This window comes from Moschus berezovskii, chromosome 17 (genome assembly GCF_049115385.1).
Source record: "Moschus berezovskii isolate FMDL1 chromosome 17, NW_MosBer_1.0, whole genome shotgun sequence".
Taxonomy (NCBI): Eukaryota; Metazoa; Chordata; class Mammalia; order Artiodactyla; family Moschidae; genus Moschus; species Moschus berezovskii.
This window is the reverse complement of record NC_142476.1, coordinates 37,854,674-37,871,700: the sequence shown is the minus strand read 5'-3', so window position 1 is coordinate 37,871,700 and position 17,027 is coordinate 37,854,674. Positions and strand designations below refer to the sequence as shown.

General features: G+C 44.1%; 2 protein-coding genes across 2 annotated transcripts; both read left to right on the top strand.

Annotated features, from left to right (window-relative positions):
* The first annotated feature begins 211 nt into the window (after nucleotides 1-211).
* LOC148775129 (PRAME family member 8-like) lies at nucleotides 212-2,987 on the top strand. The gene is made up of 3 exons (XM_088845046.1): nucleotides 212-498; nucleotides 855-1,427; nucleotides 2,435-2,987. The coding sequence occupies exons 1-3, from the start codon at nucleotides 212-214 to the stop codon at nucleotides 2,985-2,987; spliced, it is 1,413 nt and encodes a 470-aa protein (XP_088701172.1).
* Nucleotides 2,988-12,233: 9,246 nt separating this feature from the next.
* Nucleotides 12,234-15,101, top strand: LOC148775128 (melanoma antigen preferentially expressed in tumors-like). The gene is made up of 3 exons (XM_088845045.1): nucleotides 12,234-12,520; nucleotides 12,954-13,526; nucleotides 14,528-15,101. The coding sequence occupies exons 1-3, from the start codon at nucleotides 12,234-12,236 to the stop codon at nucleotides 15,099-15,101; spliced, it is 1,434 nt and encodes a 477-aa protein (XP_088701171.1).
* The last annotated feature ends 1,926 nt before the right edge of the window (nucleotides 15,102-17,027 follow it).

The window sequence follows — 17,027 nt, the reverse complement described above, 5'->3', positions numbered from 1 at the left end:
AGACCTATGGCTTAGTGCCTACCAAATCCAGACTGGAAGCCAAACTGAGTTTCTTCCATTCTGGTTCATCATTTCCAAGGTAATGACTTTGGCTCTGATTTGATTTCCCTGAAGGATGGGGAGAGAGACCACCTTTACTGGTATGATTGACCTGAGAAGAATGCTTTGCTCCCTTGCATTTTCACAGGATTCCATTCAGAGAAGAGTCATGATGAGTGCTTACAACCCACCCAGACTTGTGAATTTGGCAGCAATGAGCCTCTTGAGAGATGAGGCCTTGGCCATCTCCTCTTTGGAGTATCTGCCCATGGAGCTCTACTCACCACTATTCATGGCTGCCTTCTTTGGCAGACACAGTGAGACCCTGAAGGCCATGGTGCAAGCCTGGCCCTTTGCCTGCCTGCCTCTAGGAGGCCTGATGCAGAAGCCTCACCAAGGAACCATACAAGCAGTGCTGGATGGTCTTGATGTCCTGTTGGCCCAGAAGGTTCATCCCAGGTGAGTCCAAACCAGGTAGCTTGGTAGGATCTTGGGTGTCCTGGAAGGGACTGCTGGTGTCAGGGAGAGTGGATGACCAAGGGGTGGACCAGAGACTTCTGAAAATGCTCAGAAGCTTTGAGCATTGCTGAGATCACATTGGTAAATACCTTACAAAAGTATAATGAGAAGGATGGAAGAGGAAAAGGAGCTGGAGGAAAGTGAGCAAGAGAGGAAAGAGAAAAGACAGAAGGTGATATCAGGAATGTGATGTAAAAGCACAGATGGGAAGTTAGAATGTTGCTTAAATTCTGAGGCTGTAGTTTCATTCAGTGTATATTTTAAAGAATCCCACTCAATCTTCTGTTTCCCCACAGGAGATGCAAACTGCGGGTGCTGGACTTGAGAAATACTGGCCAGGACTTCTGGAACATGTGGTCTGGAGACATGGACCATGTGTCCTCAAGCTCACTGATGGTACCAGTGGCTGAGGACATGTCAAGGACAAAGCACCCATTGACGCCCTTGGTGGTGTACATAGAACTTTGTCTCAAGACAAAGACCTTGATCAAATTCCTCACCTACCTCTTCAGGTGGGTGGAGCAACGGAAAGGCTCCATACACTTATGCTGTAAGAAGATAAAAATTATTTCAAGGTCCAAGGAAAATATTAAGAAAATTCTCAGTATGGTGAAACTGAACTGTGTACAGGAGGTAGAACTGTGTCTCACCCAGAAGCTGTCCACCCTGGCCAAGTTTGCTTCTCTCCTGGGCAAGATGAGAAATGTTCAGAGACTCCTTCTCTCCCCGATTCATGGGTCTGTTGCTGAGGAACAGGACCATCAGTCTCTTCTGCAATTTACCTCTCAGATCTTCAGGCTGCAGTACCTCCAGGATCTCCGTATGGAAGGTCCATCTTTCCTTGAAGGCCGCCTGAACCAGATGCTCAGGTAGGGGATCAGCACTGGTTGAGCAACAGTGAACACAATAATAAAATATCAAATGCATTGTCTCATTTGCTGCTTTACTGTGAAGTGTGGTAACACATAAGTGGAGCAATCAAAGTGTGAGAAAACCAGTATAGAAGCTCTGAAAAGGGACATCAGGTTAGGAATCCACAAATTAGGGGGGCATAAATGTAGTGCGGACACATATGTGATTTCTTCTTTGGGAAGAGATATCTCTGTTCGGATGAGTTAGGTAAACAGGTTAGTGAAGGTGGCATTGACAAGGAAAAACCACATCAGACCTTAGCATTTCTAAAAAGAAACTCTGTGGTCACTAATCTGTGACCGCAATGAGCCTGTCTTAAAGTCCCAGCCCTTAAAGGTGGTCTCGTGTTGCACATAAGGTAATATTCTGGAAGTGCATGATTCTGAAGTTAATGGTAACGAAGCAGAAGCAAAAGGAGAGTGAACAATGGTAGAAGGTTTGTAGATGATGCCCGGTTGGAAGTTGCTGAAGTTTGGCAGCCCCAGAGCAATGTATGGGGTCTTATTGTTTCTACACGTCTTCCAGGTGCTTGACCTGGCCAGAGATACAGGCATCTGGAGCCCAAGCATCGACTGAAGGGATCTGAATTAAAAGCATATTCATCTCATCTCCCAGTACTAAAATTCAGTGGTGTCCACACTTGATGGTGACTGTCTCAGGCTCTCCTTTGAGCATTTCTAGTTCATTCCATTATCTTCATTCATGCTCCTAAGGAAGTGGAGTATGTTTTACTCTGTTTGACATGTGAGGAAAAGGAATTTTCAAGATTCTTTGAGCTTGATCCAGTCACAAAATGAAAATGGCAGGACTTAGGTAAAATGAGACTGGACATTCTGGGTATTGAGTTTTATCAGATGGTAATAACAAACTTGGCTTCAGGCCAATCATTTACCTCTCAAGTGGAGATCGCTTATCACTCTGGTTTTCTGGATCTAATTACTTGTTTTTCTTTTTTTTCCTCCAGATGCCTGAGGACCTCCTTGTACAACATCTCAATAACCAACTGCCTGCTTACAGAATCAGACTTGACTCATCTGTCCCAGTGTTGGAACATCTGTCAGCTAAAGGGCCTGAATCTGAATGGTGTTACCTTGACCAACTTTCATCCCGAGCTCCTCCAAGTTCTGCTGGAGAAAGTTGCAGGCACTCTTGAAGAGCTGGACTTAAACCTGTGTGGGATCATGGACTCTCACGTCAAGGCCATCCTTCCTGTCCTGAGCAGCTGCTCCCAGCTCAGGGTCCTCAGCATATGTGGAAACCTCATCTCCATGACTGTCCTGGAGAGTCTCCTGCGTCATACTGATGGGTTGTCTGATTTAAGTCTAGAGCTTTATCCTGCCCCTCGGGAGAGTTACAGCTCTCTAGGTATTCTTCACCAGGAGAGACTTGCCCAGCTAAAAGCTGAGCTTTTGGAGATCCTTACAGATTTAGGACGTCCCAGGAAGATTTGGGTTAGCCCCAGCCCCTGTCCTCACTGTGGTGATGACATGTGTGATCATCTGAGTCCCAGTGCATAATACTGTAATACCCTGCCTGCTGCCACTGCTGCTAAGTCGCTTCAGTCGTGTCTGATTCTGTGCGACCCCATAGACAGCAGCCCACCTGGCTCCTCTGTCCCTGGGATTCTCCAGGAAAGAATACTGGAGTGGGTGGCCATTTCCTTCTCCAAATACCCTACCTAGGTGGTTCCTTCTATCAAAAACTTTCTTCTGGATACTTGGAAACTGAAATCTAGGACATAGGTCCATTATGAAGGGAAAATGTACCCCTGGTTTCTGATATCTGCTCAGTGTGATTAAGAGAAGCAAATGTGATCCAGCAGGGGCGAATGATTCTAGAAGGATGTGTTTTGGGTAGTTGCTGGGGACTTTTAGAGACATGTTTATAAAGTCAAATATGAACTTGAAATTCTGGATGATTCAGTTTGAGTTATTTCTGTATGCACAGTTGTACAAATGATCAGAAATAGAGACCTTCATTGTAAACGAAAAAATGTTGTCCATGACATCATCATGCTTTCCGTGTTTACATCTCTGGAATCTCCAGTTACTGATGCGAATGAAAAGCACTTCATAGACTAAAATCTGAAACTCCATCATTCCCTTATTATATTTTTCCTTTTGATTTCCTTACTTTCTTCTATTGATTAATACAAACAACAAAGGAAACATACTCAGTGTCCTCAACAACACATCCCAGTTGGGAACAAGATGGCAGAGGAGTAGGTGGATGTGGAGTACATCTTTCTCTACAGGTTCATCAGAAATACACCTTCAGACACAGAAGTGCTTGCAGAACTCCAGCTGAGAGTAGGCAGGAGTACCTGACCACTGGAAAAGACTATATAGAACCACCCAAAACTCAGTAGGATGAAGGAACTAGGGGGAAAAACCGGAGTGTTAGTAGGACTGGACCTGCCCTCAGTGGGTGGGGGAACTGAAGCAGGGGTCTGATCCCTATATTAGGGCAATTGTCTTGGTCAGAGGGGAAATATTTGAGGCCAAGAATGAAGAAGCTGATCTTTGACAGCCTAAATGGAATGAGAATCAGACAATCCTTGCCATAGCCTTATTTACTCCAGACAGGGACGCAGGTCACCTAGAAGGTGAAATAGCTAGGAGCTGGAGCTTAGGGATTGTGGAACAAGCCCAGGCTGCTGTTGACTGCTGGGAGACTGACCAAGGGGATGTGACGGAGGAGATTGTGGTGAGAAATGCCTGTGGAGGAAAGCCAGGCAGCCACGGAAACAAGACAATACTGCTGAGTCATGCATAGGGGGTGGGGCCATCACCATAGCCTCTCTCCCCACCTGTCAGCATTGGCAGTTGGACAATAAAAAGGCTGCCCATCAAGCGCCTGATGCATGGAACAATAGAGTCGGACCCCACCCAGGGTGCCTGATGCAATGAACAACAGGGTAGGACCCTAGCCAGGGTGGCCACTTTATGTGCCTGAGGCGCCGAACAACAGAGAAGGACCCCAGGCAAGAGAACCCTCTAAGTGCCTGAACCAGTGGAGCAATGGAGAAAGACTAGCCAAAGAGGCCTGATCACCAGTTGCCAAAGGCTCCAAAAGACTCTGTTAGGGCCATAACTCCTGCAGCTGAGGCAGTCCGTGTCCCTGCACAATTGGCGCCGCCAGGGTTCCCATGACCCAAGCAGCTGTGCCACCTTCAGGCTCAGCCCTCACTGGGGCAGAGCTGCCATAAGTAAGAAAAGTCTTGCTTCTATAAATGTGGGGTTGCTTCAGTTGTGTCCAACTCTTTGCGACCCTGTGGACTGTGGCTTGCCAAGCTTCTCAGTCAGTGAGGTTCTCCAGGCAAGAATACTGGAGTGGGTTGTCTTACCCTTCTAGAGCACTATTTTTCCTGCTTCTCTAGCCACCACCTCCCCTGAGTACCTGGTGCTGCCAAGGCGACCCAAACACCTACTCCACTTCCACACTTGACACTCACTGGGACAGACCCAAGTCCTCCAGGACAGCCCCAGGAGCAAACCCCAGTGGACGACCCACATACAGAGGAGAAGATAAAACCGCAATTGAAACCCAGGGGCAGTGTGGTTAAGGAAGAGGACCCAAAACCTTCCTACCAGCTGTACAAGCTGCAGGTTAAATCCACAAGATCGACTAGGCAGACTCTGTCTATGAAATATATAAAAGGACATTGAGAGCTCCCACAAAGGGAAATGCACTAGTTCTGACAGCTGTGGACAGTGGGGGCAAGAACACATAGGAGTAAGACAAGATTAGAGTCTGAGCTGGCCCCACAGCATATTCAGAGTCCAGCACAGTGTTGGAGGGAATCCTAGGGAGGCAAAGTGGACTGTGACTCCCAGCAAGGGAAAGGACACTGACAGCAAAAGCTCAAGAAAAGCATTTATTAATCTTATATTTTGACTTTTTCTGTAGTTTCTTCTGAATTTTTCCCCCTTTCTCCTCCCTCTGTTGTAGTTGTCAATCTTATTAGCACTATGAAATCTATTTAAGCTTTTGAGATTTTTTTTAATCACACTTTTTGTTTCTGTTATAAACTTCTGCCTCTATGCTGCCCTTTTGCAGTTCTATAAAGTTTTCCTTTTGTACTTTTTTCCTTTTATTAATTTAAATTTTTAACATTTTTAAGCTTATTATATATATTTTAATTTTTTTATTATATTGTTCTACATTTATTCCTTTGTTTGCTTTTCCTATTGTTCTTTTCCTCTTGCAGTTAATCATATATATATATATATATATATCTTCTTTATCTACCTCTATTTAACTTTACATTTCTATTCTTTCTTTTCTTTCTTTTTCTCACCGTATTTGTTCATTTTGCTTTCACTGCTTTTTTATTTCCAATTTGGTACCTTGCTTTAGTTTTGTTTTCCAGCTTGTGTTTTAGTTAGTTTTGTTCTTAATTGACGGATATCATTTTTGGTTTTCTTTGCTCACTGGGTCAATCTATTGTACTTTATTTTTGTTGGACTATTTTATTTTGCTTATGGGTATATATGCTTTGTGTATATTATTTTAATTATTATTTGCCTGATTTTGTAATTGCTATTTGTCTGGGATTTGCCTTTGGTTTCTCGTTTTTGGGTATTTGTTTTAAACCCAAGCAATGGCAAGCCACTCCAGTACTCTTGCCTGGAAAATCCCATGGATGGAGCAGCCTGGTAGGCTGCAGTCTGTGGGGTCGCTCAGGGTCGGACACGACTGAGCGACTTCACTTTCACTTTTCACTTTCACACATTGGAGAAGGAAATGGCAACCCACTCCAGTGTTCTTGTCTGGAGAATCCCAGGGATGGGGGAGCCTGGTGGACTTCTGTCTATGGGGTCACACAGAGTCGGATACGACTGAAGTGAGTTAGCAGCAGCAATGTCATAACAAACCCCCTGTGAAATTTCCATTTCTGGACAGAGATCAAGCCCCGAGCCTTTGGAGTGGGAGTGCTGACTCCAAGACCCTAGACTAACTCTTCAGTTCAGTTCAGTTCAGTCGCTCAGTCGTGTCCGACTCTTAGCGACCCCATGAACCACAGCACGCCAGGCCTCCCTGTCCATCACCAACTCCCGGAGTTCACTCAAACTCATGTCCATCGAGTCGGTGATGCCATCCAGCCATCTCATTCTCTGTCGTCCCCGTCTCCTCCTACCCAGCATCAGAGTCTTTTCCAGTGATTCAACTCGTCGCATGAGGTGGCCAAAGTATTGCAGTTTCAGCTTCAGCATAAGTCCTTCCAATGAACACCCAGGATTGATCTCGTTTAGAATGGACTGGTTGGATCTCCTTGCAGTCCAAGGGACTCTCAAGAGTCTTCTCCAGCGCCACAGTTCAAAAGCATCAATTCTTCGGTGATCAGCTTTGTTCACAGTCCAACTCTCATATCCATACATGGCCACGGGAAAAACCATAGCCTTGACTAACTCTATTAAGTATCAAATAGTGAGAACTCCCACAAAGGCAAACACTTGTATATAAGACTGAGTATCATCCAACTACCAGCAGCACCCTCTGCAGTCCACCTCATCCAAACAACAAACAAGACAAAAATACAAACCCAATCATCAGCAGACAGGATTATCAGCTCATTCAGCCCTGTCCATCAGAGGGAAAAATAAAACTCACCTCCTCCCCTTAGAATGTAAGCACAAAGTTATACCCTACATGCAGTTTACACAAACCACTGGACCAATCTTCAGTTCAGTTCAGTTCAGTCGCTCAGTCGTGTCCGACTCTTTGCGACCCCATGAATCACAGCACGCCAGGCCTCCCTGTCCATCACCAAATCCCGGAGTTCACCCAAACTCATGTCCACAGAGTTGGTGATGCCATCCAGTCATCTCACTCTCGGTCGTCCCCTTCTCCTCCCGCCCCCAACCTTTCCCAGCATCAGAGTCTTTTCCAGTGAGTCAACTCATCGCATGAGGTGGCCAAAGTATTGCAGCTTCAGCTTTAGCATCAGTCCTTCCAATGACCAATCTTAAGAGGGCAGAAACCAAAGAAAGAAAGAGTTCCGCCTTGAAACCTGGGAAAAGGAGATCTCAAACACAATAAGTTAAAAAAAAATAATGAAAAGGCAAAGAAATACTGCACAAATGAAGGAACAAACAAGAAACACACAAATCCAAATAAATGAAGAGGAAATAGGCATACTACCTGAAAAAGAATTCAGAATAATGATAGAAAGATGATCCAAAATCTTGAAAATAAAATGGAGAAAATGCAAGAATCAATTAACAAAGACCTGGAAGAATTAAAAGGACTTCCCTTGTGGCTCAGATGGTAAAATCATCTGACTACAATGCAGGAGACCCAGGTTCAATCCTTGGGCCAGGAAGATCCCCTGGAGAAGGAAATGACAACCCACTCCAGTACTCTTGCCTGGAAAATCCTGTGGATGGATGGAGGAGCCAGCTAGGAGTCCATGGGGTCGCAAAGAATCAGACATGACTGAGCGACTTCACTTAGAAGAATTAAAGGATAAACATGCAGAAACAAACAACAAAATTACTGAAATTAAAAATACTCTAGAAGGAATCAATAGCCGAACATCTGAAGCAGAAGAATGGATTAGTGAGCTGGAAGATAAAATGGTGTGGAAATAACTGCTGAAGAGCAGGACAAAGTAAAAAGAATGAAAAGAACTGAGCATAGTCTCAGAGATCTCTGGGACAATCTTAAATGCACCAACATTTGAATTATAGGGGTCCCAGAAGAAGAAGAGAAAAAGAAAGGGTATGAGAGAATGTTTGAAGAGATTATAGTTGAGTTTGAGCAGGCTCTGGGAGTTGGTGATGGACAGGGAAGCCTGGTGTGCTGCAGTCCATTGGGTCACAAAGAGTCGGACATGAATGAGTGATTGAACTGAGCTGATAGTTGAAAATTTTCCCAACATGGGAAAGGAAATAGTCAATCAAGTCCAAGAGATGCAAAGAGTCCCATACAGGATAAAACCAAAGAGAAACACACCAAGACAAATTCTAGTCAAACTAACAAAGATTAAACACAAAGAAAGACTATTAAAAGCAGCAAGGGAAACCCCATATGTTTAACAGCTTATCGTTCAGCAGAAACTGTAGGCCAGAAGGGAATGGCAGGATGTATTTAAAGTACTGAAAGGGAAAAATGTACAATGAAGATAACTCTCCACGGCAAGGATCTCATTCAAAACTGGTGGAGAAATAAAAAGCTTTACAGAGAAGCAAAAATTAAGAAAATTCAGTTCCACCAAACTAGCTTTACAACAAATATTAAAGGGACTTATATAGTCAGGAAATACAAGAGAGGAAAAAGATCTACAAAAACAAACCCCAAACAATTAAGAAAATGGCAATAGGAACATATATATCACACAGTCAGTCAGTTTAGTCACTCGGTCATGTCCGACTCTTTGCAACCCCATGGACTGCAGCGTGCCAGGATTCCATGTCCATCACCAACTCCTGAAATCAACCATCTCTTCCTCGGTCGTCCCCTTCTGCCTTCAATCTTTCCCAGTATCAGGGTCTTTTCCAGTGAGTCAGTTCTTCACATCAGGTGCCCAAAGTATTGGAATTTCAGCTTCAGCATCAGTCCTTCCAATGAACAACCAGGACTGATTTCCTTCAGGATTGACTGGTTGGATCTCCTTGCAGTCCAAGGAACTTTCAAGAGTCTTCTCCAATACCACAGTTCAAAAACATCAATTCTTCAGTGCTCAGTTTTCTTTATAGTCCAACTCTCACATCCCAACATGACTACTGGAAAAACCATAGCTTTGACAAGATGGACCTTTTAATATGCTGTCTAGGTTGGTCATAACTTTTCTTCCAAGGAGTGTCTTTTAATTTCATGGCTGCAGTCACCATTTTCCGTTATTTTGGAGCCCCCCCCAAAATAAAGTCTGTCACTGCTTCCATTGTTTTCCTATCTATTTGCCATGAAGTGATGGGATGGGATGCCATGATCTTCATTTTCTGAATATTGAGCCAACTTTTTCACTCTCCTTCTTCACCTTCATCAGAAGGCTTTTCAGTTCTTCTTTGCTTTCTGCCATAAGGGTGGTGTCATCTGCATATCTGAGGTTATTGATATTTCTCCTGGCAATCTTGATTCCAACTTGTGTTTCATCCAGCCTGGCATTTTGCATGATGTACTCTGTGTCGAAGTTAAATAAGCAGGGTGACAATATACAGCACTGACATACTTCTTTCCCAATCTGGAATCAGTCTGTTCTATGTCCGATTCTAACTGTTGCTTCTTGACCTGCATACAGATTTCTCAGAAGGCAGGTAAGGTGGTCTAGTACTCGCATCTCGTTAAGAATTTTCCATAGTTTCTTGTTATCCACACAGTCCAAGGCTTTGGTGTAATCAATAAAGCAAAAGTAGATGTTTTTCTGGAACTCTCTTGCTTTTTTGATGATCCAATGGATGTTGACAATTTGATCTCTGGTTCCTCTATGTTTTTAAAATCCAGCTTGAACATCTGGAAGCTCATGGTTCATGTACTGTTGAAGCAGGGCTTGGAGAATTTTGAGCATTACTTTGCTAGCATGTGAGATCTCTCTAAAGAGAAGATGAGTGCATGTCCTTCTACTCTGCCAGCAGTAAATAAATAGATATATATCAATAATTACTTTAAATGCAAATGGACTAAATGCTCCAACCAAAAGACACAGACTGGCTGAATGGATAAAAGAGCATGACCCATATATACACTGTCTACAAGAAACCCACTTCAGATCTAAAGACATATATAGACTGAAAGTGAGAGGATGGAAAAATATATTACATGCAAATGGGAAGCAAAAGAAAGCTGGAGCAGCAATCCTCATATCAGACAAAATAGACCTTAAAATAAAGAATATTGCAAGAGATAAGGAAGGACACTACATAATGATGAAGCAATCAATCCAACAGGAAGACATAACAATTGTAAAAACATAGGAACACCTCAATACATAAGACATAAACACTAACAGACATAAAAGGAGAACTTGACAGTAGCACAATAATAGTAGGAGATTTTAACACCCGACTTACACCAATGGACAGATCATCAAAACGGAAATTTAATAAGGAAACACAAGTCTTAAGTGATACATTACACGAGATAGCTCTCATTCATATCTTCAGGACATTCCATCCAAATGCAGAAGGATACACCTTCTTCTCAAGTGCACATGGAACATTCTCCAGGATAGACCACCTCTTGGGTCCCAAATCAAACCTCAGTAAATTTAAGGAAATTGAAATCATATCAAGCATCTTTTCTGACCACAATGCTATGAGACTAGGTATCAATTACAAGAAAAACTCTGAAAAGCACAAATACATGAAGATTAACTAGTACTTTTCTAAATAATGAACAGGTTACTGATGAAATTGAAAGGGAAATCAAAAGATTGGCAGGCGGATTCTTTGCCACTGAGCCACCTGGGGAGCCCCCATAAGTGACCTTATTAGTAGAACTCAGTCAGCGTTCATAAAGTGAATCCATGGTTGAATATTTGACTCCCTTCCTGCCATGTATTCCTTCCTGAATGAATATCTGATTCAGTCAAATCATCTGATTATAAGCAAAGATCCAATCAGGATTTACCTGGTGGACGTTTGGAAATCTAATCAAGCCTCACTTTCTGATTGGATGGACAGAGGAAAGATGTGATCAGAAAAGCCACTAAAAACCTGAGGCATCAGGAAGAGGTGTAGAAGTTTCTTCCTCTGGAGTCACTGCCTGGTTTCTTCATCAGATCTGACCTCTGAGCACCGTGCCAACCCCAGCAGAGCTTGTAAGTTACAGACGTCAGCAAAAGACCCCTCCTCTTTCCTATGGTCAGCGGGTTTCCACTGGTGGCATGCAACGGGGATGTCAGGGAGGTTTCTTTCTTTTCAGATGTATACATGTAAGCCTTTGGTTTTACCTCTAAGTGTAACTTTGCGTTAATCCCAAACATTTTTTTATGTGCTTTCCTTTATATCATTTAAAAATATCTTAACAAATAAGATTTTATTTTTTAATGAAAACATCTAAATTTTTGACATTTTATTTCTTGACATTAAAAATATCCAGTTTGTGCAAATGATATTTATTTAAGGAGTATCTATTTCATGTTTCTCAGTTCAGTAACTGTGGGAACTGAGGATGGAGGTGGGCTACATGATGCTCTTATTCCCATAGTTTTAAGGCTGTAAGTGATGGTTTAAATATTTCCCCTCAAAATGATGGAACTTAACCTCCAGCTCATGGTAAATACTTCCCACTGAAACCTGATTGAACAAAGCAGTGAACGGATATGAATGGACTAGTGGGTTGGGTTTTTTCCTCCTTCCGTTCCGTCGCTTAGTCGTATCCGACTCTATGCGACCCCGTGGACTGTAGCCTACCAGGCTTCTCTGTCCATGGGATTCTCCAGGCAAGAATACTGGAGTGGGTTCCCGTTTCCTTCTCCAGGGGATCTTCCCGACCCAGGGATCGAACCCGGGTCTCCCGCATTGGAGGCAGATGCTTTAACCTCTGAGCCACCAGGGAAGCCCTTTTTCCTCCTTAGTCCTTATGAAATGCTTGTTTTGGTGTCTGTGGGGCATAGCTATCACTTTTTCCTCACTTAGCCTGGACTGGAGTGAAATTGTGCAAAACTGAGGCTATTCCACAACTATCAGAGCAGAGACTTTTGCTCAGAGATGGTTCCTTTGAAGGGTGGGGAGACAGATGAAGGGGTGTTCATGCTTACCTGAGAATGATGCCTGCTTTCCTGCAAGTTCTCACAGGATTCCTTTAGGAGGAGATTCAGGATGAGTGTCCGGAACCCCCCGAGACTCCTGAACCTGGCAGGAAAGAGCCTACTAACTGATGAGACCTTGTCCATTTCTGCTCTGGAGCATCTGCCCATCGAGCTCTTCCCCCCACTCTTCATGGAAGCATTCTGTGGAAGACGCAGAAAGACCCTAAAGGCCTTGGTGCAAGCCTGGCCCTTTGTTCGCCTGCCTCTGGGGGGCCTGATGCAGACGCCTCATCTGGAAACCTTACAAGCAGTGCTGGATGGACTTGATGTCCTGCTTGCACAGAAGGATCAGCCCCGGTGAGTCTGATGCAGGTAATCTGATAGGTTATGAGCAGTCAAGAAGAGACAGCTGACATCAGGAGAGTAGATGGCACATGTATGGATCAGTTGCTTCTGGTGATGCCAATGAAGAAACGCAGAGACTTGGCCATTGCTGAGCTCACTTTGGGAAATGCCTTCCAGCAGTGTAGGAGCACTTAAGATGCAACAAAACATGAAAGTACCTGTGCCAGCCTCCTCACAGGGATGCTCAAGTGCACTAGAATAGAAAGTTAGGGAAAATTGAAATGGAAAAGGAGATGGAGGAAGGTGAGGCAGGGAGGGAAGAGGAGGGCAAGGCAGCTTGTGACATTTGGAATGTGAAATAAAAGCTCAGGTGGGAAGTCAGAGTGTTGCCCAAATTTTCTGAGGATCTTAAAACCATCACTGCCAATTTGCTGTTTACCCACAGGAGGTGCAAGCTGCATGTGCTGGATTTAAGGAATACTGGCCAGGACTTCTGGAGAATGTGGTCTGTATCCAGTGTCCATGTGTCCTCAAGCTCTTCAATGGCACCAGGGTCTAAGGACAGGTCGAGTACCGAGCAGCCCTTGGCTCCCTTCGAGGTGTTCATAGAACTTCACCTCAAGGAAAGGAGCATGGATGGATTCCTTACCTACCTTATGAAATGGGTGCAACAGAGGAAAGCTTCCATACACTTATGTTGTAAGAAGCTGAGGATTCTTTCATTTTCCATGGATAATATTATGAAGGTCCTGAGCATGGTGCAGCTGGACTGTATCCAGGAGTTACATGTGAATTGCACCTGGCATCTGTCCACCCTGGCCACGTTTGCTCCTCTCCTGGGCCAGATGAGCAATTTGCAGAGACTCCTCATCTCCCACATCCACATGTCTGATCCCGAGGAGCAGGAGGAAGAGCACGTTGTCAAAATTACTTCTCAGTTCCTGAGGTTGCACTGCCTCCGGGATCTCCATCTGGAATCCCCCTTCTACCTCGAAGGCTGCCTGGACCAGATGCTTGGGTGAGTGTAATGCACCACTGACCAGGTAAAATGAACCCAACACTAGAATATCAAATGCACTGTCTCCCCTGCTGCTCCATTGTGAACTGTGATATCACATAACCACCCAAATCTAGCTAGGGGTCCAAACTGGGAGAGAAGCTCTGGAAAGGGGCACTATGATAGGAAGCTCTAGACTAGGGGTTAGAATCTAGGGGGTGGGTATTTGATTTCTTAGGAAGAGATGTCTTTCCTAGATGACTTAGGAAAATAGGTAAGGAAAGGGGGCATTGAACACAGAGAACTCCTCTATCCCTGAGCATTTCTAAACTGATGCTTTGTGTTCTCCAGTTTTGTGACCATGACGAACCTATCTCAAATTCCCTGTCTGTAAAAGGTTGTTTTTTGCTCCAGATATGGTAAATAATATATGGGAAATGCATGATTATGGAGATGATGGTAATAGGGCAGGTGTCAAAGGGATCATAAAAATTGGTAGATGACTTGCAGATAAAGCAGGGATGTAAATGAGCCCTTGCAGACTGGCATCCTCTGTGGATGCTGTGGGATTTTGCCCAGGTTGGTCCTCTATGCATGTCACCCAGAAGCCTCACTTGCCTGAGATGAATGTCTGGGGCCCAAGCGGGATTGGAAGGTAGCCTGCCTAGTAAGTATATCTCTTACTATTAACGTTCAGTGATGTCCACTCTATTGAGACAAGATGTCAGGCTCTCCTCTAAGTTTACCTGGTACATTCTATTATCTTCATTCCTCTTTGTAAGGAAGTGTGGTACCTTTTTCTCTACTTGAGTACTGAGGATAGAGAGCTTTTAAAACTCTGTGTACTTGACCCAGTCCCACAGAGAAGGTGAAATGACTGTCTACAATGAGATTAGCCATTCTAAGTATTAATCTTATTAGATGATCAGACCAAACTTGGGCTTGGGCAGATCACTTGTCTCTCAACTTGCGATCAACTTCCACCTCAGTTTCCAATACCTAATTCCTCTCTTTCTCCCCAGGTGCCTGATGACCCCATTGGACAACCTTGAGATAACTCACTGCCTGCTTACAGATTCAGACCTGACCCATCTATCCCAGAGCCCGAATATCAGTCAACTAAGGAGCCTAGATCTGAGTGGGGTTACCATGACCTACTCTAGTTCTGAGCTCCTCTCAGCCCTGCTGGAGAAAATTGCATCTACCCTCCAGGAACTGTACTTAGAGCAATGTGGGATCAGGGACTCCCACCTTGAAGCCATCCTGCCAGCCCTGAGCCACTGCATCCAGCTCACGTGCTTCAGTCTCTGTGGCAACCTCCTCTCCTTGGCTATCATGGAGAAGCTGCTGCAACACACCTCTGGGCTGCCCAGGTTAAGTCAAGAGCTGTACCCTGTCCCTCAGGAAAGTTTCAGCTCTGATGGGATCCTCCGACCTGGGAGACTTGCCCAGTGTCAGACTGAACTGCTTGAGATTCTGAAGCACTTGAGACTTCCCAGGACCATCTGGATTAGCTTCACACCCTGCCCACACTGTGGAGATAACACATTACATCGTCCGAAGCCCATCATATACAGTGGTAACACCCTTGCCTAGTTTGGTGCATTGGTCAAAGCTTTCTTCTGAGCACTTAGAAACTGAGATCTAAGACAAGATACATCATGAAGAGAAAATAGAGCCATTTTCAGACATCTGCTCAATGTGAATGTGAAAAGGAAAGGTGATCCTGCAGGGGGAACAGGACTGCAGGGAGAAATGTAGTCTCCCTGGTAAAGGAATGCTTGTGGACACGTGTCCTGTAGTGTCAGAACTAAGAACCTAAATTTCTTTAGGTGGATTCAAGCTTGAGACTCACATGGGTAAATAGTTGTAAAGAAATGGTCAGAAATAAGAGACCCTCATTGTAAATGGATTGCTGTCATCCATGATGTATTATCTTAATTTTTCAGTTTATACCATAGGAATCTCTGGACACTGATTTTTTTTTTTTTAAGGCACTGAGTTGTCTATGATTCAAAACCTTACCATTCCCACCAGTTCTTTATTCTGTGGGGGCATCTCTGACGTCCATTTTTACTTCTGGGGCTGTTCAGTGGGTTAATACACACAGAGATGAGCATATTCAGTGTCCATTGAGCCACTTGCATGAAAGCCCATGCAGGACCTTTACAGTTGACAGGCCATGACCCTGGTCATGAGCAGTCCTCATCATTTCCTGGTCCCTCCATAAGTTTCAGTTTTTGACCTTTCTTTGTGGGAGGAAAGGGTTTACCTACAAAAGGCATGGGTACCAATTCTAGAAGGGGACTTCTGGTCTTCAGATAAGCTGAATTTCTGGACTTTGACAGTTCATTACCCAGGTGGATAATGATCCTTCTTAATTAATCTGCTGGGCTAGGGAAGTTATATAAATATCTTTTAGCAAAACTCACAAATCATAGAGGCATATAGCATGGTTTTAGTACATCTATAACTCATTAAAATTATATTCTTTCAAGGACAGGGAAGCCTGGTTTGCTGTAGTCCAAAGAGTAGGACACACAACTGAGGGACTGAACAACAAATAATATAAATGCATAGGATATAAAACAAATAACACTTGTGGGCAGTATATATTTTCACATGAATTGCCTATGACCTGAAATAATGAACGATTGTTATAGCCACAGCGAATTTTTGCAAAAGTGGATTACATTATTATGTGCTGTGTGATTTTTCAAGAAAAAGAAAATCATGAACCCACAAATATCTTCCACCTTCCTGTACAATCTTTCTATCCTATTCGTGTGTGTCTGAGTCAATTCAGGCCATTATAACAATCCAGTGGGCTGAGGGGCTTAAACAAAGAAAATTTACATCTTCCAATTCTGGAGGCTAGAAGACTGAGATCAGAGAGGTAGTGAGGTTGGGTTACGGAGGGAACAAGCTTCCTAGTTTCCTCACTTCGTGGGGAAAGGGGAGCTCAAGTCTCTTCATTTGATTCTAAGGGCACTAAATGGGTCAAGGATCTTCAGCTCCAGGATCTCAGCCAAACCTAGTTACCTCCTAAAGTGAAAGTGAAGTCACTCAATCGTGTCTGACTCTTTGCAACCCCATGGACTGTAGCCCACCAGGCTCCTCCATCCATAGAATTTTCTACGCAAGAGTACTGGAGTGGGTGGCCATTTCCTTTTCCAGGGGATCTTCCCAACCCAGGGATCGAACCAAGGTCTCCTGCATTGCAGGCAGACACTTTACCATCTGAGCCACCAAGATGCTAGTTACCTCCTAAAGTAACTCCAAATCCTATCACCCTGGGGACTAAGGCTTCAAGATGTGAATTTGTGGGGTATGAGGGGTATGGGAAGTGGGGTAGGAGATGGAGAAACAAACATTCAGTTCATAGAAACCCATCACCATGAAGAGAAAGCAAGATTACAGTGAACCCGTCAATATTTCAGTGGTCATCCTCCTCTCTGTGTTTTTGCCATATCCACCCCCAAGCTGCCTGCAAACAGCCAAGGCTGTGGTGCCTCCTGTGTG